This window comes from Protopterus annectens, chromosome 5.part0 (genome assembly GCF_019279795.1).
Source record: "Protopterus annectens isolate FY-2018-M chromosome 5.part0, PAN1.0, whole genome shotgun sequence".
In the NCBI taxonomy this organism is placed as follows: Eukaryota; Metazoa; Chordata; order Ceratodontiformes; family Protopteridae; genus Protopterus; species Protopterus annectens.
The window spans coordinates 632,430,730-632,455,883 of NC_056735.1; the positions used below are offsets into that span (position 1 = coordinate 632,430,730).

At 37.9% G+C, this 25,154-nt stretch overlaps 2 protein-coding genes across 2 annotated transcripts in view; one reads left to right on the plus strand and one right to left on the minus strand.

Moving 5' to 3' along the window:
- The window catches only part of ASMTL (acetylserotonin O-methyltransferase like), a 1,454,724-nt gene that overhangs the window by 1,195,531 nt on the left and 234,039 nt on the right, over positions 1-25,154 (minus strand). The window lies entirely within an intron of this gene.
- LOC122802178 overlaps positions 1-25,154 on the plus strand; it is a 215,994-nt gene that overhangs the window by 8,706 nt on the left and 182,134 nt on the right. The window contains exon 3 of the mRNA XM_044071847.1: positions 22,959-23,254. Within this exon, the coding sequence (XP_043927782.1) occupies positions 22,959-23,254 (296 nt within the window). The remainder of the gene's footprint in view (positions 1-22,958; positions 23,255-25,154) is intronic.

Here is a 25,154-nt window from a genome sequence, read left to right on the forward strand (position 1 = left end):
ATTTGTGCCTAATGTAGATTCCAAATTATCACACAGTGTTATTCCTAAATATTTTATTGTGGGAACATGTTTTCCTATAACACAATTTGTTGTTAAAGTAAATTCTCTCTTTTTATTCAAATGCATATAGTTAGATTTCCCTTATTAAGTTTAAGGCCGGATATATGATAAAACCTTTCCACTATTTCACCTAGTTTTTGTACTCATTTCTCCGAAACCGATAATGTGAGTAAAACATCATCAGCAAATAACATAATTTTTTAATTAAGTTGACCATATACATCTATGCCTGATATATTAAAGTTATGGTGTACTAATGAGGCAAATAATTCAATTCCTAAGGCAAACAGAATGGGTGACATTGGACATCCCTGCTTTGTACCTTCGGTTATTTCAATAGCATTCGAGGTGAATGGCCCAAGTTTTACATAAGCCAGATTGTTTTTATAAATGTTCTTTATTAGCGTAATAAAATTAGAAGGAAATTCAAATAATTCCAAAGCCATAAAAAGAAAGTCCCAGCTCAACAAATCAAAAGCTTTTTCTATATCCAAAGCTACTATTAGAACTTCTTGGTTGTTTCTGTTTAGGAAATCTATAAGTGTTAGCATTCTTTGTATATTGTCATGTGTGCATCTTTTATAAATGAATCCTGTTTGATTCTCCTTTATTATGTGTGTCAATGATTTTTTAATTCTACTAATATTGACATGAAGATTTTATAATCGTTGTTAAGTAGAGAGATTGGCCTATAAGATTTACAATGTAAAGGGTCTTTGTTTTCTTTTATAATGGACATAATTAAGGAGTATCTCCATGAATTTGGAGTTGTGTTTTGTGCTAGAATTTTGTTTAAAGTTCTGTGGAACAATTATATTACTGAAGATGGAAATATCTTATACAGTTCATTAATTATTCCATCAATTTCCAGTGTTTTATTACTTTTACTTTCCTTAATTTTTTGGTAATTTCTTTTAGGGATATTTGTTTTTGAATGTCTAACTTTAACTTTTCTGGAATCGCCTTTACCTTTACTAATTTCAGGTCTTAGTTTGATGTATTAGTTAGATGTGAAATATCATTATAATGATCAGCGAAATGATGTTTAAATGCATCTAGTATATCATTTATATCCAAAACCTTTTTATTATTTTTTTCCCTTCATGTATAATACTTGTAATATTATTTTCAATCAAGTGTTTCTTTAATCTTATTGCTAAATTACGCATATGTTTGGGTGATACTGCATAGGAACTAAGTTTTAACCGTTCTATAGCTATATTAATTTTGTGAGTTAGAATTTCATTATATCTTTTGTTTAAGTCTTCAATTGCTTTTTTATGATTATTTTGTGTGTAAGTAGATGGATTAATAGTGAGATCTGTGATTTGTTTTTGAATGTTACATAATTCTGATTCTCACTCTTTTTGTTTGTTTTTATACCATGAAATAATGTTTTCATTTAGATAGGCTTTCAAGGTATCCCAGTGACTAATTATATTTGTTTCAGTAGTGTAGTTTATGTCTAAAAAGAGTTGTACTTCTGAATCTAACCAAGGTTTAAATTGTTTTAATTTTGTAATGTAAGCTGGAATTCTTGACATAAACATTAGCTTCTTATAATCTGTATGTATTTTGAGAATTAATGAGTTATGGTCTAAAAAGAGACAAGAGATTATGGAGAATTTTATTATTTTTGAATTTAATTCTTGAGATATAAAGATTTTATCAGTTCTTGTATGTGCCCCAAATCTATGGTCTTGGTGTGAAAATAATAATGAATTGTTCTCCTTATAACTATATGTATCAATTAGATTTAAACTTACTTCCCATTTCTTAAGTAGCTTCCCTATAGAACTTACAAGTAAATTCCTTTTGCTTGTGGTCTCTGATTACTGTTGCTATTGATTACTTAAAAAGGCAGAAAACTATCTTGATGACTCTGCATTTTGACTAAATTATAAATAATATCTGACTTTAAGCTGAAATGTTTCAAGTGGTTTGCTTAAAGACTTAGATCTTGCATATTTAAAAAACATGATCATTCCATATCTAAAGTGCAGATCAGGACCACTGCATGTTGCTGAAACATGACTAGAAGATCACATCATATCAGGTATGCAGGATTCTTATATGTTACTGAAACATGACTGAAAGATAATTTCCTATCAGCTATGTCAATATGGATTGTTACAAGTTGCGGGATCATTAATGAAAGATCATTTCATGTGTGGTGTGAGAACAGGATCATTACGTGTTACTGAGATATAACTAGAAGAGCATTCCATATCATGTATGTAGATCAGGATCATTGCATACTTCTGAAACATGGCTGGAAGATTATTCCATTCATGGCTTCTGAACACCCAAAACCTCCAGTGACATTCCTCTAGGGAGCTCATATTAACTCTTGGATGTTGCTCTTCCTCAACTGCAGAGGTCAAGTGATTATCCTCATAGGTCCTAAGATTTATCAGGAAAATGTGAATCAATAGTCCCGTGCAACATTTATGAACTTAAACATATGATACTTGAAGAAGACTTTTGGTTCATCACATTAGCCTGAATGATATTGCCCCTGGCCCTGACACCTTTAACATATCTATACATCTGCATTACATTTCTTTATTATCTTCTTTGTGAAGTGATTTGTTGGTATCAGTTTTGTTCACATCTTAGACTATGTACCTTAGTATTTTGTTTTTGACTGTCCTGTCACACTCAGCAACATGGTCAAGCTCTAGGGAGATTAAAGTACTGAAATATGTTCTTTTCTTTTTTTCAACCTGTTCACAATTCCAAATGCTAATCATTCATTGAAAGGGTGCCATTGTGTTTTTGCAAGAATCAGAAATTGTCATTTACTGAGCTCTGAAAGGTTTAGGGGAAATATTTGTTGTTAGTATGCCATTTCAATTTAAACGTGAATGAGCTTGCAGTTGGCTATGGACTTGTATTTGAAAGACTCCAGATTTGTTTTCAAACTGTGCAGTAAGCATAAATATGTCCTTATCAGAAATTGCTTATGAGTATCCTAGTTGTTCATATATGGTGAACTATCCAGGTCTTACAAAAAATATTACAGATAGGCTAGATTAAGTCTTAGCAAAATCAAAGCAGTGGAGAGAAAGGTAGCTAAGTATGAACAGGGTCTGAAAACAAAAAAGAATGCTGCAATTGTGGAAGTGGGGCTTATAAAATAAAAGATGGATGGATGTCTTTGCAAATGGGGCAATATTTATCGATGTTTGCATCATCAGACTGAACCAAGAAAATGTGAACAAAGGCTTACTGGGTTCTTTGAAATTATTATTTTTTATCTTTCTATATTTTTTTGAAGGCTGTGTGCATGACATTTTTAAGGAGCAATAGAATTCCATCTAGAGTAAAGGTGGTTGAGGTAAGGGTAGTGGTGATAAGCAAGAAATTGACTTGTAATATGTTGCTGGCAGTTCCAGGGTTAAAGGCCTATCACTTTTAAAAGGCTAATATATTTACCTTCTAATTCCTGTGCTTCTGTTGAAGTGGCAAGTGATTTTGGAATTCAGGCAAAAATGTTCACCACCATAAGCTCATAGTTGTATACTAGGCTAATGACCGCTAGGGTCTTATAAGCCTAGCCATGCAACCCAAATGTTGCCCACACATTTGATTTACATAGGTGGCAATTTCCATCAGAGACATAGGCACCACACCAGAGATGAATTTTTGATTACCCATCCAGTCATTCAAATTACACTTAAATAGGGATAGGGAGGAACTCTACTTCAGATAGATGGTAAGCCTGTTTCAGAAAATGGGAATTCTCTGATAAACATATCTGTCTCTCCAACATGTCCAATCTATATCACAAGCAAAATTTAGGTATTTTAATATAGTAGTTCCAATGCTGTTTGTTTTAAAGATGTGCAAAAGGTTCATCAGAGCAGGGTCCAGGGATGCCTCGTATGCCAAGCAAAGATCACCTATCAGAAGTTTGTATGATACCGAATAAAGAGACAGGACTGTGGGCAATCAGCATAGGACATTGTGATTACTCCCTGTATTCTTTTTGTAAGGAACCTTTGAGGACATTCCAGTTGCTGCATGTGTCTGGTCAGGTCCCTACCGAAGGTGTCATTATAATCTATGATGTGTCTGATGAGGGCCGAGTACAGTGATATGATGACCTCTCTGACCTAGATGCCATGCTCATGCATATAAATTGATCAAAATAGAAGGATTTTCTTACTACCTTGGACACATGTTGGTCAAAGGCCAGGTTACTATCTACATAGGTTCCTAGATCCCCAAGTTAAGTTGATCAAAATAGAAGAAGTTTCTTACTACCTTGGACACATGTTGATCAAAGGCCAGGTTACTATCTACATGAGTTCCTAGATCCCTGACTAGTGGATCAATGTTTAGGAATGTTTTATTGATGACATAGTTACCCAGGGTGGTCAACTTACCAAAAGGTATTACAATGCATTTCAAGGTATAGAGTTTTAAGCCATGACTTTGGCACCAAATGTTTGTCTGTTAGACCTTCCTGAAGGGTGTTTTCATCTTGGGGGAGATTCAATGGCTGGTCCCAGTTTGCAATCATCTGCAAACATTTTTAGTCAGAGGCCTTTGACATTGGCTTTGACATCTGAGAAGTAAATACCAAATAAGAGTGGGCCTAGCACAAAGCTCTGGGGACTCCACTGGTAACCAGCCTATTTGTGGAGGTGGCCTCACAGATTCTAACCTCCTGGGACTAATCAGTGAAACAGGTAGCTGTCCAGCATGTTATAAAGGGGTTTATACCTAGCTCTGTAAGTTTTTTGATAATGCGCAAGTGAGGTATTGTATCAAATATGTTGCTAGATCTAGGTAGGCAGTATGCACTGTTTTCCTCTCATCCATTGCCTTAGTGAATTTTTCAAAAAAGTCCACTAGATTCAGTAAGCATGACCTTTCTTTGACAAAGCCAAACTAGGACAGATCCAGTTTCTTGAGGTCTTCCATGTTCTTGTTGATAATTTCCATGATAATTATTTCCATGGCTTTACAAATAAGACTAGTCAGACTAATGGGTTTGCAGTTTTTGCAGGATCTGTTAAAGGTCCTCCCTTTATAAAGGGGATGACCATTCCAGTCCTCTATTCATGTGGCAGAAAGCCTATTTTAAGGCTACAGTTAATGACTATAGGGGTCCTGATCTTTCATACTTTAGACTGTTCAGGAGGCATCTTGGGATGTTGTTGGGCCAACTGAGGCCATGTCTAGTCTTTAGTGAGCACATCCAGTATGTGCTACCTCCTTATAGTTGTAGGGGTTATGTTTGAGGGTATATTTTGTAGGACATTTGAGGGTGACATGCAGCATAAATATTGGACTAAATTTGTCAGCTAACAGGTTTGCTATATTGCCATGTGAATGCGGCATCATTAACTACCAGTTCAGCACATTGCCGTGTGTTGCCCTTGAGGTTTCTGACATAGCTGAAGAAGGCTTATGGTTATCTTTCACTAATTACCCCTCCTAGTTGCCTATTTAATTTGAAGAGAGAACTTTTTTATCTCTTGGAGAATTACCGTTCTTGATTTTTGTCATAATTTTTTATCCTTTTGTTGTATATCCTGTTTAATTTGAGATGTCACCAGGGCTGTTTGTTGCTGGTGATAGTTCCGGGCTTACTTCTGGTAAGTACAAGAGCCACTGTGCAGACATTGATCTAGTTATATAGAGTTTATAAGAATGATTCAGCTTAGGCTGCTGTATTCTTGGCGTTTGGAGGGGCATTACATTTTGAAAAAAAACACTTAATAAAAGGTAATTTGCCTTGGAATAGCTCTGAACTGTTACTGATTTTAAGGGGATTATGGAGTAGATTTTGAAGAAGACAGCTTTGAGGTCGGACCTTACCAGGAAGGACAAGTCACTGCAGGGTGTAGCTTTCTCCCATATTTGTGAGCATGAGGTCCAGTATGCTGGAGCCTCTAGTAGGCATATTCACTATTTGCTCAAGGGTGCTTGTACTTATGAAGTCTAGGAATCTCTATGCCCATAGATTTGATGCCATGTATGATTCCCAGTGTATAGTGTGGCAATTAAAGTCTTACATGAGTAAGGTGCTAGGTTGGATGTTAAGTGTCTCCAGTAGGTCCAAGTATGCATTGTGAGCTTCTTGGGACATGGAGGGTGACCTATAGCTGGCTAGGATATGGTACAGGATTTTGTCTGTGGTGATCTGGACATGGAGGAACTCCAGCACATCATCTTTGTTATTGCTGTATGTTGTTTGTCTTTTGGCTCTTTCCCGGTAAGGGGCCGCCACAGCGGAACTCTGGTCCACTAAGGATTGGCAGTAGATTTTTATGAAATGCTGAGGTGCCAGCTCATTGCCCAACCTTCAGCTAAGGCATGCCCATTTATGCACGCATGTCTTTGGAAAGCTACCCAACCGCTGGGAGGACATGCAGACTCCACACGGAAGGCACTCCCAGGCCAAGCCAAGAATCGAACGGGAGAACCTCTTGCTGTGAGGTAACAACGCTACTGCTGTACCACAGCGGAAACGATATTGATGAATATTGAGACACCTCCATCTTTAGCCCTTGTCTGTGCAGCTACTGGATTAAAAGTGTGGAAGGCAGTGAAACCTTGTAATGCTGTGGTATTTTCTACCCCTTTAAACATTGTCTCAGTAACTGCACAGATGTATGTATTCTTGAGTGTGAGGAGGGTTTGCAGGGTTCCTGGCATTGTTCAGTAACACCCTGAGGTTCAGCTGAGTTGATTTTCTAAGCCGGTAGGTTTGTCAGTCTGGCATTGCCTTAAAAGCACACAATGGAGGTGGATAAAGTTTAGCCAATATTTGAAAGCCTAGAGGAGAAAGTTGAAGACCATCCTTAGCAAAGCAAGGTGGTCTGTTAATCATGTCCTCCCAAGCTGAAAAATATTGGACCCCCTTAGAATGACACCAGAAAGACAGTCAGTTGTTGAAACCAATAATATTTTGCTCATACTGTGGCATCATCTTCAATGATGGTGAAATGCTGCCCAATGCTAGGCTCATACCAACCTGAGGCCCATAGTCCAAATGTTCCTTAGTATCTCTCTTCATATAGTCCAGGGTGGTACATCTTAGGTCATTTACACCTGCGTGAACTATGATGGAATTACCTGTGGAGTAATGACTGGAGTGCATGCTTGATTTGACAGATCCTGACACCAGATAAACAATTAACAGCTATCTTCTCCTTGTTCAGCCTCGTTAAAGGCAAATCAGTATATCTTACAACGGAGTACCCTGTGACGAAAGTCCAGGGAAGTGTGTTTGCTTGCCTTAGAGGCTTTGTGTTTTGTCTTCCACTGACAGTGAAAGTATGTGTGATGTTAGGTGTTGTGTTTTCTTAGTACCTTTGGGCTTGCTGAGGCATAGCTTTGAAAATGGGTGGTCAAGGCAATCTTTGTTGTTTAGTAAGATTGCTTTTAAGTGCCTCAGCATACATTAATCTATGTGTGTGTTGTGTGCTATGTGAGATGGGTGTTGTGTTTGTTGTTTCAACAACCTGATGAGCGCTTGTATGAAAGTGTTTAGCCTCCAGTGTCATTGTGTAAGTACACCTCTCACATACTGTGTCTGCTCCTTTAAAGATTAATTGGTTGTCATTAAACAGGCAACAATTGCTACATTGTCTCAAGATGCCCATATCCACCAAGCTGGCTACAGACAAGTTAGGAAATTGCATATCCATACTGTCCAGTCCTTTGGTGAGCTACAAGGGTGTATTGAAGTTAGAAGATAATTAAGGGTGCTTTGTTGATGCAGACTAATAAGGGTGCTTTACTGGGCAGATTATGCTAATCAGTACTAAATTCTATTAACTTTAATGGTTACACACTGCTGAATTCTACCAAATCTGTCAGTATTGCCACTGGATGCCCAACTAGCTGCTCTAAGCTTGTCATTGCACAAGGTATTTGCTCTATATTGCTGCCTTACTAGGTACAGTTTTATGGACTGTTCTTTCTATCTACCTATTTACACAGCTGTTTATTTACTCATTTATTTTATATACATATACAAGTAAAGAATCATATTTATATCATTGTGGCTTAATAATTCAGCAGATTTATTATTGATTTGTGTTCGTACAAGTATAATTTTTTAGAGAATGGGTAACCTGTACATCACCACTCTGACTGGAGAATGAACGTTTTCCAGCAGGGTGTTAATGTATAGGTAATGCATGCTAAAAAACAAGTCTGCTGTTTCATGGCAGAAGCTACTGTGAAGCGTGGACATTGGAAAAAAGCAAATGCCCTTCAGTTTGTTGTGCTCACTAAACATCATTTTGCTGTTTAGCAAGTGTCAAATTTATAAAGTGAATAATTTTTTTAAAAAGTAGAAAAAGATGAAGGAGATACACGTGTGTGTGTATGTGTGTGTGTGTGTGTGTGTGTGTGTGTGTGTGTGTGTGTGTGTGTGTGTGTGTGTGTGTGTGTGTGTGTGTGTGTGTGTGTGTGTATGCTTATGCTTAAGTTGCATAACTTATATTTTGGATGTAAAATGCTTCCTCCAAAACCAATTCCATATACTTCAGTAAGTGGAAACATTAGACAGTGGAATTATCACAATAAAAATGATACATATAGTAATAAAAAATAATTTAAAAAATTAACAGATAATCAATTCTTTAACCACAATAATGCCTTTTCAGGGGTGTAGCAACCCTCCAGACGTGCATTATTTTCACAATAACATACAGTCTATCTGATATTATTGATTGTGTAACCTAAGCTTAGGTGTAAAATATGAATAAAGTTCACTGTATACATAAATTATGCCATGGGAAATCTAGCAGCTCCCTTTGAGTTCAGGAATTGTTGCTGCTCCAGTCTGAGTTAGTATACATTATTAAAGGAGTGAGCTTTTATATACATGAGATTATAACAATGGACAATAAAAATATTTATACTAGTATAACAAAACACCCAAAATGAAACAGACTTTTCACCTCAATCACGTGACTTTTTCCAATGTAAGAAATTGGTCATTCAGCGTAAAATTGGCTCCACATTGGAATTCAAATTTTTCCCAATAACTCGTACTCTACAAGTTGTACCCAAGTTTTAGCAACAAAGTAATAGTGGAGAGATGAAACAGAAATTACTAGACCTGTTTTTTAATGCAGAAATGGGACATAAGAGAGAGGACAGAATGCATGACTATTTGTACCAGTGATGTCTGGTCTCCTTGTGAAAAGAAATAAGGCTTGGATCCTGTTATCTTTTTTAAAAAACAGGATTCCTAAGATGATGCTGGATTCATAATTTTGTCCAGTGAAGAATACTTCTGGGTAAAAAGTAAAATCGCAAGGCACTATCAGCTTGGAAATACAGTTTTGTCCTATAAGCAGACATGACACATCTTATTAAAAGACTGTAATGCAGAAAATATTCTGGTCAGGTCTCAGCATGGTTTCACTAGGAAGAAATGTTGGCCCATTTTGCAGCAACTGAAGACATCAAAGGTCTTCTTGTCCTCAGCAGCTAAATGCTACATATTCATAAGCAAGGCTTTTTATGCTCTAAAATAATATAAGGCAGGGGTGGCTCGTACTATAGGACTGTAGGACTGCAGCCCCCCCACCTGGAGAAAGAAGAAAAAACAAAAACAAATTGTGAGTCCCGGAACTCACTGCATGCATGCTTGGAGTTCCTGGAACTCACAGAACTCCAGACTGCTGTGTCAGCAGTCCGGATAGGGGGAAAGGCATCTCTGCCCTAAAGATGCTCAGAAGTCTGTGCAGTGATGATTGCATAGAATGGAAGAACTCCAGACTGCATTGTCTGCAGGCTGAAGCCTACTCTCCTGGGGAAACCGGCCATTAGCTTGCACAGGACTGAGGATACTGGAACACTGAATGGGACTGCCTCACATTTAGGTACTGTGTGTAGCTGTTAGCTTTGAATGGGACTGAGTGTGTGTATGTGTGTGTGTGTGTGTGTGCGTGTGTGTGTGCGCAAAATGCCCCAGTTGCTATATACTGGTGGCTAGAGAGAACACATGGTGGTGGGTAGAGAATACCTCAAGCTTGAACCCTGTACCTGGGTGCAGGTGGCAAGGGCCTGAATTCCCTACCCACCACCATTTGTAAAACATTTGCAGATTTTTGCCTCATATTTGTTCTGTTCCTTATAAAATCTGTGGTTTCTGTATTTTTGTTTCCTTATACAGTCAGTAGTGCAGTGGTGCAGTGGTAGCATTGTTGCCTGACAGCTACAGGTTCTCTGGTTTGATGTTTGGCTGGGGTGCCTTCTGTGTGGAGTCTGCATGTCTTCCCATCTTACTAAGACATGTGTTTGGAGTGTTTCTCTCTGTGCATCTGCTGATAATTGGCTTTTGTTCCAAGTCAGACTTTCCTGGTTAATAAATGTTAAATAACTAAAAATGACAGGCATTTGAATTTCAGACATCATATTCTTCAGAAAGTACATGGTAACACAAATCATTTTATTCTAGAAATTTTCTAAGTTTATAAGATGGATATTTGAAATTTGTCCCTATTTTTGGCACTGCATTCCCCCATTGTTGGCTTCATCCAGGTTATTTTGTATTAAGGTTGAGAGCTATGGTGAGAACTGAGTTCACTGAATATGTTTGGGGGCTGTATTCCCCCATTACTGGCTTTGTCAAGGTGTTTTTTGCTAAGAGGTTGAGAGCTACGGTGAGAACTGAATTTACTGAATATGTTTGGGGGCTGTATTCTCCCATTATTGGTTTTGTTCAGGTGTTTTGTGCTAAGAGGTTGACAGCTATGGTAAGAACTGAATTCACTAAATAGTAGCCATTTAAGTTTCAGTCTTCCTCCCTTTCACAAAACAGCTGATTTGGCATAGTGGTATGTTGCTCTGACTGTTTTGCACAGGGTCCAGGGTTCAAGACTTGACAGTAAAATATATGGTGGCAACACAGCATTTTATCTAGCAACTTTCCAATATTATACAAGCAATGTTTAAAATGTGTCCCTGGTTTTTGGGCTTTTGTCCCCCCAAATAAATTTTGGCTTTTTCCAGATTTCTTGTGCTGCAAAGTTCAGAGATACAGCTGAGTGTCAAGTAGATTTTACAAGGAGGTGAGAGCAGCAGGGGAACAAAAGTTTAGTGCTGCTTATAGTGAGCCCGCTTGCATTGTTAATAACACAACAGGTAGTGTACTTGCTTTTGATGCAGAAGGATATGGGTTCTACCCCCACAGTATGTAGATACATTGCTGGTACTGTACTTTGTTGTAAAGGGGGTGGATGCTGCAGTCCTTTTTGGCAAAGATACTTAGTAACTATGAACCTGTTATCAGTTTGCCATTCATTCCCTATTGCAATATTACTAGCTTATTTTTAATGTAACATAGGCAATTTATTCCTCAAGGGCAGCAGGCACTTTATTTATAGATGAAACAATGAAATATAAAGTTGTTTGCTAGCAGCAACCTTTTCATTAGTTACAGATTTATTTAAAGCGAAATTATTTAGATGACTTTTACTTTTTCAGAGATTGTGCATATTTACTGATACTGGTGGACTGCAGAAGTTTGAGTAGACTTTTATGATGGAAATGTTCTGAATTGGGCAGTTTTGTCATTATTGGTGCAAACATTATGTTTCATTGTTTACTGGAAAATGTTCAAAACAATAAATTTAAAATGCCCTCTAACAACTGTACTGTATTGTACAAGGAATATAATTTAATACAACCAGGAAGATGTATCAAAGAGCACATGTATGTTTCATGTGTAAGGGGCCTATAATTTGAAAACAGCCCAAAGTTAATCTTTATCTGCCACTGGTAAAATGTATTTTCTTTGAATGTGGGGTTTCAATGCTGTTTCAATGAATGCGAATTTCAAGGGCAGAAAAGTTTTAATTCTAAATCTATTTTCATTGTGAGACTGCATTGCTTAGTTTAGCAGATATGTATTAGTGTTTGCGCTGTAAAATGCAAAATAAAACTTTCAAATGAAATCCAAATCATTGCAGAAGTAACGCAACATGCACATTGCAGTGTTTATGGTAAATGGGGCGAAATAACCAAGGAATGAGACATTGAAATGGCTGCATTGGGAGGCTCCATTCAACCATGATTTTGTGAGGGAGGTAGAGCAGCAAACTCAAAGACAGCCTCGGCTGAACTATACCTCTCAACTGTCCAGATTTTTGCAGAATGAACAGATTTTTGCTTCTTATTTTTGGTTTGTTCCTCATAAAATTTGTGGTTTTCTGGCAAATCATTTAGGAATGAAGTCACTAAATAATGACAGACATTGAGTTTCAGACATCATAACCTTCAAAAAAATGCATGCTAAAGCAAGACCTGTTATTCTATCAACTGTCTTAAGTTTATACAAGAGCAATTTTTAGTACTGTTTGTATGTTCCCCCAATATATTTGGCCTTGTTCAAATTTTCTGCATTAAGAGGTTGAGAGGTACATGCAAATAAATCGCTTTATAGAATTAGGAATATCCAAACCTCTCAACTGTCCCCAATTTTGGCTCAAAATGTTGCTCTCCCCCTAATAATCCCTCCACAAAATGGCAATTTTGGAAGAAAACGTGGAGGGTTTACAATTATAAATAACTGTAATGATCAGAGATATAGATTACTTTTATTTCAGAAATGCATGTAGATTCTCTTATTTTGTCAGCTGCTCAAGTTAACAGTACTAATATTAAAAAGGTGTCCCTTCTTTGACATGTTCCCAGCTGTAGTGTGTGGCAATTTTATATTTTTGCATCACATTTTTGGTCCGTTGTTTCATAAAATTGTGGTTTTCTGGCAAATTAGTGGCAAATCATTTAAAGACTGAAGTTAGAAAATAATGGCAAACATTTGAGTTTCAGATTTCATACCCTTCAAAAAATTCATGCTAATGCAAGACCTACTACTATGCTATTATCTTTCTAAGTTTATAGGAGCAATATTTAAAATTGTCCTTATTTTTGGGTCTGGACTTTGTCCAGATTTCTTGCTCTGAGGTTGAGAGGTATGAGTGTCAGAGCCATCACCGTCAACCAGAGACATTTCAAATTGTGACATATTGTTGCACCCCACTTCCCCATGTAGTGACTCTGGATGTGTCCAAGCAAGGCAAGGAGCAGGTATGCAGTGTAAGTGTGCAGAATATTCCCCCATCCAAGGCAGACACAAGTACGACAGCGGCTTTTCATCTGTCCTTGATTTTGCAGAATGTTCTGGTTTTCTGTCATATTTTTATACTGTTGCTCTGTGTTTAAGTAGCAATACTTTAATGACCATCAGGTAAACTTGTCGGAGATTGTAAGATGCAAGTAAGCTTTAATAAGCATACTGTTAAAGAATTACAAACATTGAAAGCCTTTTTGTTGTTGCCATGCAGAGAATATTTACATAACTAGATATTGTATAAGCCTTAGGTATTGAAATGCATATGACAGTATTTGTAATAAAGGAGAGGATTACAGTATTTTCAGAAGCTCATTACATGTGTTGGAGACTTGAAATCATCTTTGCAGGCTTTACCCGTAAACTAAACCGAATGCCAATCTATCATGTGTGGTCCATAACTTGTGCAGTAATCCTTTAGGCAATTTATCTTGAGCTTGTTTCTTGTTTGCTGTTCATTTTTTACTTTGATCATGTCTTCCCCATGAAATAAGTAGATAGTTGTTGTCAGGCAGCAGGTCTTTTTTGGATAAGAAACATTTTTACAAGTGGGGTATCACAGAGAGTGCTACTTTCAGCATGTTACTTTGTAATTTTATAAAGCTGAATATAAATTATAATTAGAACTGCAGTGCAAGAAGAAGTGGTTTGAGTTGAGTGCTGCTTGTTTTTTTTTATACTTGATTTTCACTGGCATTCCAGTAATGTATTTAAAAAGTAATTTATTTTTTCATGCCTCACAACCTTTGTGTTTCCATCTAGATATTAAGTAAGCTGTCATGTAGCCAATGCATCGAAATATTTTTTCTTCTACACTTCATTTTGTCTTGATTGGACTCACATAATGATGGTTTGGCACCAGGGCAGCGTATTTATTTAAAGTCCCAGTTTTTGTGGTTTTTAGCATAACTCCACCCTGTTCTAATTGACCACACCCCTTCCCATGGACCCCACCCATTCAGCTGTCTCCTGCAGCCCCCTTTAATTTAAAGTCACCAGCCACCACTGATATAAGGCTCTTCCCCAATGCTTCAAAATGGAATATATGTTAGCCAAGTTTAAGAAGACTCCTCTTATCTAATAAACTAACTCCAGCATTACTGCAAAGCAAGGAAAGCTAGAATCCCCTTTGCAGCAACATTCTGTGATGAGCAATATTTGAGGCTGAGTACAAAATGAGGTTTCGTGCATCTGGCCTTTATTGTCTTTTCCATCTATCCTGACCAGTAACATCTATTCAACTGAGTCTTCATCTCTTATTTGACCTCATGATTCTTGTTTTATCTTATAGCATCCAACTCCACAGGAGACTTCCTCTGTCCATTAACCTGTTTTCACATGTTTGGAATGCATACTCATTGCTATGGAAAGTCAGGTTTACAGCTTAATTTCTACTAAACGTCAAGCTTTTCAAAACAGCATTTACAAAACAGAGCCAGCTTCATGGTACAGAGAGAGATATATCCATGTACACAGTAGTAGACCAAAATTTGAGTACCAGCTCTGGTACTTGTAGGAGGTATCAAACAACAGTACAACAACTCCAATGTAAAACACTTTATTCCAAAGCAAAGCTTGTGGGTAAACCACCCTTCTTCAGTGCTAATTGATTAGCACTGAAGAAGGATGGTTTACTCGAAAGCTTTGCTTTGGAATAAAGTGTTTTGACGTTGGAGATGTTGTACTGTTGTTTGATACCTGCTTCGTGATCCTCCAGCTACCACAGTATCAGCTTTACTTGATAACCTGTAGAAGCTGACCAGCTGACCAGGGAGGGTGGGAGTGAGTGCCATTGCCAGCCTGCCCCTCATGAGAGGTGTGGGGGGGGGGCAGACAGCTCTGGCTCACCACAAGGGCAACTCCTATCAAAGTCAGTGTAACATACACTGTCATGGTGCCTGGTATATGTTAAGTCAAGGGGAATTCAGCATGCAGAGGCATAATTTTACTCAGGAGTCAGCAATAGGGGGTTTGAGGATCTGCTAATACTAGACCTGATACTCACCAATATGGGAGAGTATTGCACCTCCCTCCCATGTCATGTCCTCACTGTTGAGGTTGGACTGCAGAGCTGTCTCCTTTGAAATAAAAATCAACTCTGTAACCCCAGCAAACCCTGTAAGAATTAGGAAGTATTCAAAAACAAACTATATCCTATTAATTGATAGTCTATCAAAATTCTGTGCTCCTCCCAACCCAGAGTTCAAGCAACCTATGCAGAATTGATCAAAGATACACTGTACAACAACATAAACTGCTGTACTGAGGTTGCTGTACCTACTAAAAGTAAGCCCAAAACAAACTCTAAAAACAAGCCACACTGGTGGAATCCTGACCATAACATGGTATATAACAAAAGGAACAATGTCTTGGTTAAAATCAGGAAGAGCAACTCCTACAATGATAGGAACAGTCTAATTAAACTAAATGTGAAACTAAGAAGACTAATTAAGTCCAACAAAGCCAATTCAGAAGTCAGGATAGCCTCACAGTCTAAAGACAGCCGCCAGGGTTTCTACAGCTAGGTCTGAAACTTCAAAGGCAGCACACTCCAGAGAAGAACAATATAGCAAATTTGCTGGCTGACAAATTCACCTCAAACTTAATCCTCCACTCCACCCCATGAAATACTTACTGGCATACCCCCCCCCACAACCATTAACAAGGAGCAGGTCCTGGCAGCTCTCACTAAGGCCAAAAATGCAACTTAAATGGGCCGTGACAATACTCCAAGATGCCTCCTAAATAGCTTGAAACATGACCTATCAGGAACACTTGAGTCATTTTTCAACTATAGCCTCAAAATAGGTTGTGTGCCATTAGAATGGAGGACTGCAACGGTTATCCCACTTCACAAGGGTGGACCTATAACCAACCTTGGAAACTACAGAGCTATTAGCATGAGTAGTCTAATATGCAAAGCCATAGAATGCATTATCAAGGAAGTGATCAACAAAGTCATAGGTAACCCTCAGACACTGGATCCAACCCAGTTTGGCTTTGTCAAGGGAACATCATGCCTATTAAACCTGGTGGACTTCTTTGAGAAAGTTAGCAAAGCAATAGATGAGGAAAAATGTTACATACCACCTACTTGGACCTGGCTAAGGCATTCAGTATAACTCCTCACTCGAGTATAGTTGACAAACTCACCAAACTAGGCAGAAACCCCTATATAACAACCTGGAATGCCAGCTGACCCACAGATAAGACCCAGGAAGTCAGGATTGGTGATAGAACCTCCATTAAGAAACTGGTCACCATCAGAGTACCTCAGGGCTCCATGCTAGGGCTGCTCCTATTTGGCATCTACTTCTCAGAGGTAAAGGCTAATGTCAAGGACCTTTGACTGACCAAGTTCACAGGTGGCTGCAAATTGGGAGCTATCATAGCTTCCCCCCATTGATACAAACATCTTACAAAATAGTTTAACACAGAGAAATGACTTTCCAAAGACACAGACTAAAACTCAATGCCAAGATATGCACTATAGTGCATTTTGGGAAAACTGTCACCCAATCAAACTACCCTGTCAGTAAGACACTCCTAACAGTAGACCCTGTAGTCTGAGATCTGGGAACATATGTAGACAATAATCTGACCTTTGTCCAACATGTGGCTAAGTTAGTAATAAAATCATTCTGTGTTGTCCAACTTATAACTTATAAGTAAGGACATGGCATCCAGGTCTAAGGAAGTCAAAGTGGCACTTTAATCGGCTCTTACCAGACCTGTCATTGTATATGCTATTCCCCTTTGGCATGTACCTTACTAGACATATGCATCAGTTGAAATGCCCCAAAGGTTCCTTACCAGGAGAGCCCAGTGTATAAATACATTGTCCTATATGGATCCCTTTAAAGCCCTGTATCTATACTAAGTCTCCTGCGTGTTACTATCAGGCAATCTGTGCCTGGTATACAAAGTATCCTTGAATCCAGCTCTGATGGACCTTTTATACATCTGCAAAATGATTAGCATCAAAACCACTAGTTCCAAGAATTTAAATTTTGCTTGTGACATAAATAAAGCATGTTGATGAGTCTCAGAGGATCCCTATACTTAGGAACAGGATCACCATCAATTTGAAGCAGAGTCCACCCTAACCCTATTTAACAGTAACCTTAACCATTGGATAGAACATCAGAAATTCACCCGGGGTCTGGTCTCCATGTCTCTGATAGACAGAAGCAGACAATAATGCCCAAACTAACATACCCCCTGCATATAACATCTAAAATATTCCTAACTAATATACCTCCTGCTAATAAACTACAGTGATACATAGAGACCCAGTTGGGTTGAATTGCATGGCTAGGCTTATAAAGGCCCTGGTGGTCATTAGCCTAGTATATACCTATGAACCTAAGGATCATTCAGACTACACCCTCATGATCAAACCACTCCAACCATAGGTAAATCATGCATTACCCATGCCCAGTCATGGACTACTGCTAAAGTAGGGTACAATATTAGTAGGTTAGCTTAGCCATCAAATTCTTGGATCTAACCTGGTTTCCTATAACAGTTGTATTTATATTTACTACGGCGGTGTGTTTTCAAGCACTTCCAAATCAGAGTTAATCTGGCAGAGTATTCCTCAGTACAGGGGTAGTTTTGTAGATGGCTCTTTCTGTCATTGACATGGTATGTAGGAGACTTTTTGGCTAAAGGTTTGTTGGCTTTGGGTCTACTTCAAAAGACTGAATCTCAAAATACTGAAAACTCAATACTGAAGGATGGAATTTGCCCCTTCCCCACTGTTGTGTGATCTTGGAGTTGGTATATATAATTAGCAGTGGGTTTGGGGGCACAGTCCCCCATATGAGGGGTGCAAGGGGCTTCCCCCCTGCATTAAAAATGTTTTCAGTATTTTGAGTTTTCAGTATTTTGAGATTCAGTATTTTGTTTTTTCAGTCTTCTGAAGTAGACCTTTGGCCTCTTATGTTATACGTAGCATTTCTGACTAGTAGTGTGTTTTTTAAGTTGGGTAGTATCTTTCATTTATTAGTTTGTAGGTTAGAGAATTTAGTAAACAATTTGCTCTTGCCACAACCGTGTGTATTGATAGTGGTGATCCTCTTACATGATCAATGAATAAATGAATGAATCTTGAGTAGTGTGCTCTAAGCTGCTTGAACAGTAGCAATATTTTGTTGAGAATTTAGACAAATTAGTGGTAGACCATACCCATGACATGGAATGAAAATATTTTTGGCTGTTGATGTTCAACCTTCAGTAGTAAGTAGATGGTAGATTCTATAGGATACTTTTAGTTGCTTTAGGGATTTATCAACTTGCTGTTCTGCATGTCTGGCACGGGATAACTTGTTATCTAACATAATGCCCAGATAAGGCATGGCTATTCCTTCTGGATCCTTAATGTTTAGAGGCTGAGCTTGAATGTTTCTCTTCTAAAAGTATGACAGCAGACTTTTGGATAATAACTGGTAGATTATTAGAAACAACTTATTCTATATCTGGGCAAAATCCTCTTGCAACTCTTTATTGAATGTAATGGGTGACTTATGTCTTCTGGTAAACATAGTATCATCTGTGTATAGTGTGCAGCTGATATTTGGGAAATCATAAGATAGACTATTGATAAATAGGGAGAGTAGCAGCTGGTCCCAGTACTAGTCCTGTATAACTCCTTTTGTTTTACACTCAGTCTCTGAGATAGCATTGTTAATGTATACTACAAATGTCTTACCCTCATAGGTTCATAGTTTGGTACTAGGCTATCAGCCCTAGGGCCTATACAAGCCTAGCCATAACAATTCCCTGGCTATTTCTTCCCACACTATTTACTTCCCTGGACACCTGTCTAGCAGGGCGACTGATGTGATCCCCGGGGTGAATTTCCTTTCTCCCATCCAATCATCAAGGTTGATTTTGAAGAGGGCCAAAGAGGCACTCTGCTTGACATGTATGGGCAGTCTATTCCAGAGTCTGGGGAGTCTGTGGGTCAGGAACCTATCCCTCCAGCATGTTTTGTTTATTGTGATAACAAGGTTTAGATCCTTGGATTGTGTGGCTCTGAGGGATTGGGATTTCTTTAAGTGTAGCATGTCCAATAGCTCTGGGTTTGATATGGCCTTGTATGTTAAACAGACATCGCCTCGGAGTAGACGATATGCGACAGAGTATAGCTGGCGGTCAGCATAGGGAATCTGCTTTAGGCCTGTGATTCTTTTAGTGAGGTATTTCTCCGGCCTTTCCAGTTGTTGCAGATGTCTTGAGAGGTACATACCAAACGGGGTGTTGTATTCTATAATGGGTCTAATGAGGGATGATTACAGTGGGACAATGACCTTTTCTTTTCTGGATGAAAAGCCCTTAGTGATGAGGTGTGCCACATAAAAGGATTTCCTGACTGTTGTAGCGATGTGGTTATTGAAGGTGAGACCACTGTCCACCTGTGTCCCTAAGTCTCTTATCACACTTTCGGTCTTTAGTGTACTGCCACCTATCTGGTAATTCACGCATGCATGTTTTTTCCCCAAAGGGGATAACTATACAATTCTTGGCATTGAGCTTGAGCCCATGGCTCTGGCACCAAGCATCTGTTTCTGTAAGGATCTGCCCTCAAGGCAGTTTTAGAGTTATAAACTACTTCTAGACCAAATCCAGTTTTGCCCAGTTTGTGAAATAGTAGATGGTGGTCTACAGTTTCAAAGGCACATCTAACATCCCAGAAAATGGCATATGTGAGTATTCTGTTTTCCATATTGCTATAGATATATTTGTTTAAAGTATATAACACTCTCAGTGAGCTGTAGATGGGATGGAAATGTTGTGTCTGTGAGTCTATCATACTTTTGAATATATTTTAATATTTGCCTGTAGTTTAGTGATTTCCAGAAGTTTGGCAAAAGGACAAGTGTTGGTAATTGGCAATTAGTCAGTGACTGTGGTAGTAATAGAAACTTTGATGAGGGACAGTATTAATTAGTGTTTAAAACTGGGTGTAATGATTTAACAGTGTGGATGAGACTAGATATATGCTGCTGAAAATAGTGGCATACAATGTTACTAGCTACACTTTGCAGTTTCAGTTGTAATATGTGGAAAGCTGAGTAGTAATGGTTGTCTCTTTTATCTGTCTACTCTTGAATTTCTTTTTTTTTGGAAAAAAAGATTTAAGGTAGAAGCAGGAAAACAAAATTTGATTCATGTAGGCTGGGGGGGATGTTATTAAAGAAATTTGTTGAAGTGGAAGAGGTACGGTTATGTTGTCTTTCATTTCATTCATCGTAACTTTTGGAAATACTGTATTAGTATTTAAATTTCTAATCATCTGCCAGCAGATTTTTGGTTCCTTGATGAGATTAGATTGTAGAGGGTGTAGATATGTCAGTTTAGCTTTATTTGTGTTTATTCTGTTACTTTTATTTAACCATTAAAATACTTGTTTGAAGATGTGGTCTAGATTCTGTGGGTGGCTCAAAAAGCCTATCGGTAGCTCTAGAGGAATTGACACTTTTTACCTTTAAACATGTCATCTCAGTAGAGCTCAAGTTTCTTCCTTTCTTTCGTGCAAGACCCTTTTACTGATTGCATCAGTCAAATGAATATCTGAACTCTATACCTTGCCAACATTACCTTCTACAGTCTTTCATAACATCAGGACTTCATCACAACCAACCTTTCCTTTATTACTGAAGTGACCTCTTTCCAAACTGTGAGACAATCTTTTTTAGCTACTCATCTACTTTCCTGCCAGGTCCAACTTGGATGAGTATTGTTACATAATAATGATGTCAATAGGCAGCTGTGCTGATATGCTAACAGAACATATTGTCTCTGGAAGGATCAGAGGTTATTTGTATCCTCTGCCAAGGGTAGATATTGCAAAACAATGTTTAAACTGGGCCATTCTAAACTATCTGTATTTCCTGCTGCTGTAACTAAATTCAGAAAAAAAAACAGGATCTCTTCAAATGTCTGCTCAAGCATGACAGTAGCTTCCCTGGTGGCTTTTTTTAATGATGTATCTAGCTGTAATGTGGTCTCCTCTACATATTTTTGCGTTATAAGCTTGATGCCATTTCTACATTTAGCGCATTTCTCTCCTGTGTGTTAACATGAGCCACCACCCTGCAGTTCTGTTTGGAACACTGCTAAGGACTGCTATTACTACTGGATCCAGTAATCAGGGTATCTCAAAGTCAGATACAGAAAAAAAAAAGAATGAAAAACATATAAGAGAAAAACAAATCAAAGCTGAGTATGACTTTTCTAAATGTCAGTAGTCTTAGCAATAAAGTGGTGATTTACAAACTTTTCTTTGCTTGGAATATGTTGGTTGATAAATCACCATTTTTGGAGCCTGGTATAAAGATTCAAAATGCATTACATAATATCCAAGGTGTTCAACTTTTCATTGTTGCATATGCAGATGTATAGGCAGGTGGGTCTCAATATCTGAAAAATAACACATAAAATCAAAAAGGCAAGAAAGCAGCTCTGTGCTGGAAGTTGCTGATGCACCACTAAATATAGTTAGTAATGAATATGACACTGTAGAAGCCTATTGCACACCAGCTTTGTGTCCAGCAGAGCATAAGGATCTCCTGACAAAACTTCCGAATGAACAAATGAGTGAAAATGTAATCCTTTTAAGGATTTTAATTGCACAAGCATTGACTGGGTAACCAACTTAAAATTAAATAAGTATAGCCAAATAGTAAGTGCTATGTTAACCAAAACATTTTGGAACAAATAGCATGGAATCCAGGCAGCACAGTGGCATTGCAATTAGTGTTGCTGCCGTACAGTGTTTGGTTCTCCAGTTCAGTTTTCTGCTGGGATGCCTTCAGTGCTTAGACTTCATGCTGTCCCTAAATCCACATAAGTTTTTAGTCAGTGCTCTAGTTTACTTCTTCTTAAAAACTTGTTGTAGGTGAACCAATGACCTCCCAAATTACCAACAGAGTGCATGACGTGCATGTGTATGTGTGTGTCTATCTGTCTGTCTGTGTGCATCCTTTATAGACAGTCATCCAGTCCCAGATTCATTTTTCTGCTCTACACACACTAAGTATAAAGATAGGCATAGTATTGTCTAAGACCCTGAACACTAGAAAGTATAGCAGGACCTTGTTTGGTGAGTATGCCTATCAGCCACCAGGGGGTAGGGTTAGGTGCCTAAAGAAAAAAAATTGGGGATAGCCCGTGATGATAGTTTTCTGTCACATGATTTTCACTCCACTATTTCAATAAAAGTGTGTGCTGTCAAAAGCTGTTGACTCTGAAAGGTAGAAACCCCTGCATGGAGTGATATAGATGTCTGGTGCCAAACAAGAGGGGGAAATAAATGCATCTATATTGCACAAGAGGTGACTTGGGAACTAAAGCTTGAGAACAGCTAAAACAATGATAAAGTGTGTTGTCTTTTGAATGGTATTTACTCAAAATACATACATCTGGATGTGGAATGAATAGCTGCTTTATATGCTTGCTCTTAGCCAGAAAAATGCTGGAAAGGAAAGTTCCTAAATTCTTGAAAACCACCATCACCTTTGCTGTTAACAAGGGAGGTGATGAGAGTAAAATGCCAAACTGTAGGTCAATTCTGCTAGTTAGCCCTGAAGCAGAAGTGTTAGAAAAAGTACTGTCAAATAAATGTTGAACTAAATGGGCCTTCTGGTAATGGTAGAAATTACCTAAGTCACTCTCCATGTCACTCTCTGTCCAACTAAACAATATTTGTAGTTTTTATTCCCATAAATTGTAAATCTAAGTTACTAATGCCTCACCAACAACATGTTCCTAAATTTAGCAAATCAAATCAAAAAGAAAACCAAGAAATTACCAATTATCGATCTTCAGAGCCCACCTGCTCCACAAAAACTTTCCAGTGCAAAAGGCATGGATGATCTGAAGACTTTGGGAGATTCATCTGCAGATCCAATTATAGTAATGAGCAATATGTTTGATCTACTGGTCTTCAATTCCAGTCTGCTGGGTTATATTGTCAAGACTGACAGCTATTTGAATGATATTAAAGAGGCAATAACAGACATTCTGATCACCCGGATGAATTGGACAAAAAAAGTGAATGAACTTAATCATAAGGTAAGTTATGCTGAAGATACATTGGAATATGTGAAGACAGGAGTACACGAAAGTATATCAAACTGTTGAGGGTGCCTGAGAGAGAAATAGAGAGAGAGAGAGAGAGAGAGAGAGAGAGAGAGATGAGGGAAATGACTGTAAAGCATGTATTAGGTGTAATCTCTTAAAATGGACTGGTATTTCAAAACAACTTTTGCATCTTGAAATAGCACACATGGTCTTTTTATCCCAAGCCATGGGATTCAGGCTGCCTTGACCTATTTCAGTCAGTTTGGCAACTTTTAACTTAAAGGATAGTATCTTTTTTATCTTATTATTGACAGATAAGGAGTTACTGGTGGATCAGTATAGAGTCTACACAGATCACAATTTCTCATTTGAGACAAGGGTTGAAAGGATTGCTTACTAGGAAGCTATATGATTGTGTAAACAAGAAAACTGGATATTTAAGCACCTGTACCCAGCTCATCTTTTCAGTACTTCTTGGAGGCACTGTGCTTTTTCACTCACTAGCTAAAGCAGTGTAAAAACTTCAGTAGTGACTTAACATCGGGACTAGCACCCTTTAATCTTATTTACCATCAGCAGAAGTCAGCTGCCAATTCAGAGAAAATGAACATGATACACGGGAGTTATTCCTGTTGTTCAAAAGGTGCATTATTAATAGACAAAGAGTAGTGTTTGCTTTCTCTGTCTCCATCTCTCAATGATCATGTCAAACGTGAGGACTATGAATATTTTTTCTTGGATTTAGCAGCCCTAATACTCTTTTGCAAACCGACTGCAGATACTTTTCTCCTGGACATGTTGCCATTCTTGTAATTTAATTTCACCCATGTCCTGAAATGAAATTGGATGACATATCAGGCAAACTGTAAGAGGGAAATTTAGATGTCTAGGGTCACAGATGTTCAGTTTACTCTTATTTTTTTAACTTGGACAATCAATTTAGCATTGTTGCTGAAAGGTCATAATTACATGCTTAGTATTTACTTTAATATCAGCATGGCTTATCTGTGGCATCCCTTCTCCTCTTTATTCTTTTGTTACCTTAATGTGGGCTTCAATCTCTATATGCTGAAACACGCTTCCTATGGATGGAAGTATAAATAAAACTGAAGTCTAACCTGCACACTCTGTATGCAGAGCATCTCCCGATAGATAATATGAGAGGTTGTGTACATCTTGCTCCTTAGTTCAAAGATTGTGGCTACACACAATCATTTTCCATTGCTGCACAATTAGAAGTCGACTATCTCCTCAAAGAAAGACATGAACTTTATCATGCCAATTTCATTATGTTTTTATTTTTAAAATTTCTCAGTTTTTTACAGGTCTTTTCTTGTGATTGTTGTTGTCTTGCCATTGTTGTAACTCTGTATTTAAAGAGTATATAAGATGAATTTATTTTAAATGTAAAACATAGGTACTTACAAAAAATGTCTGTAAGTAGCTATTTTATTCTAGTCTTTATGCGGAACTCTTCTCCCTGGGTTTCTGCTGAAAAAAAGGTTTTCATGTCCATTTGGACTAATATGGTAATCAAATGCAATATATAACTAACCAGCTAAATAAATTAAATTACATACTTTTATACAGCAGATGTGATGCACAGGATTTTCCCAGGGCTGCTCCTAATTGTTAGAGATGTAGTTCAGATGAACTGATTGACTGGGTGCATTTTTTGGATGCTTAAGATTACAACATATTCTAGATATAATGTGACCAGGAGGGGTCTCTCTCACCCCACAGCTGTGGTTACTAAGACTTGTGGAAGAATCTTTCCCATTACAGTATGATAAACAACTGTTGGCCTCCTAGTGATTATATCCAAGAAATGTATTACAAGAAGTTGGAAATCATGGAATCCTCATTTGATTTCAGAATTTATTCATCTCTT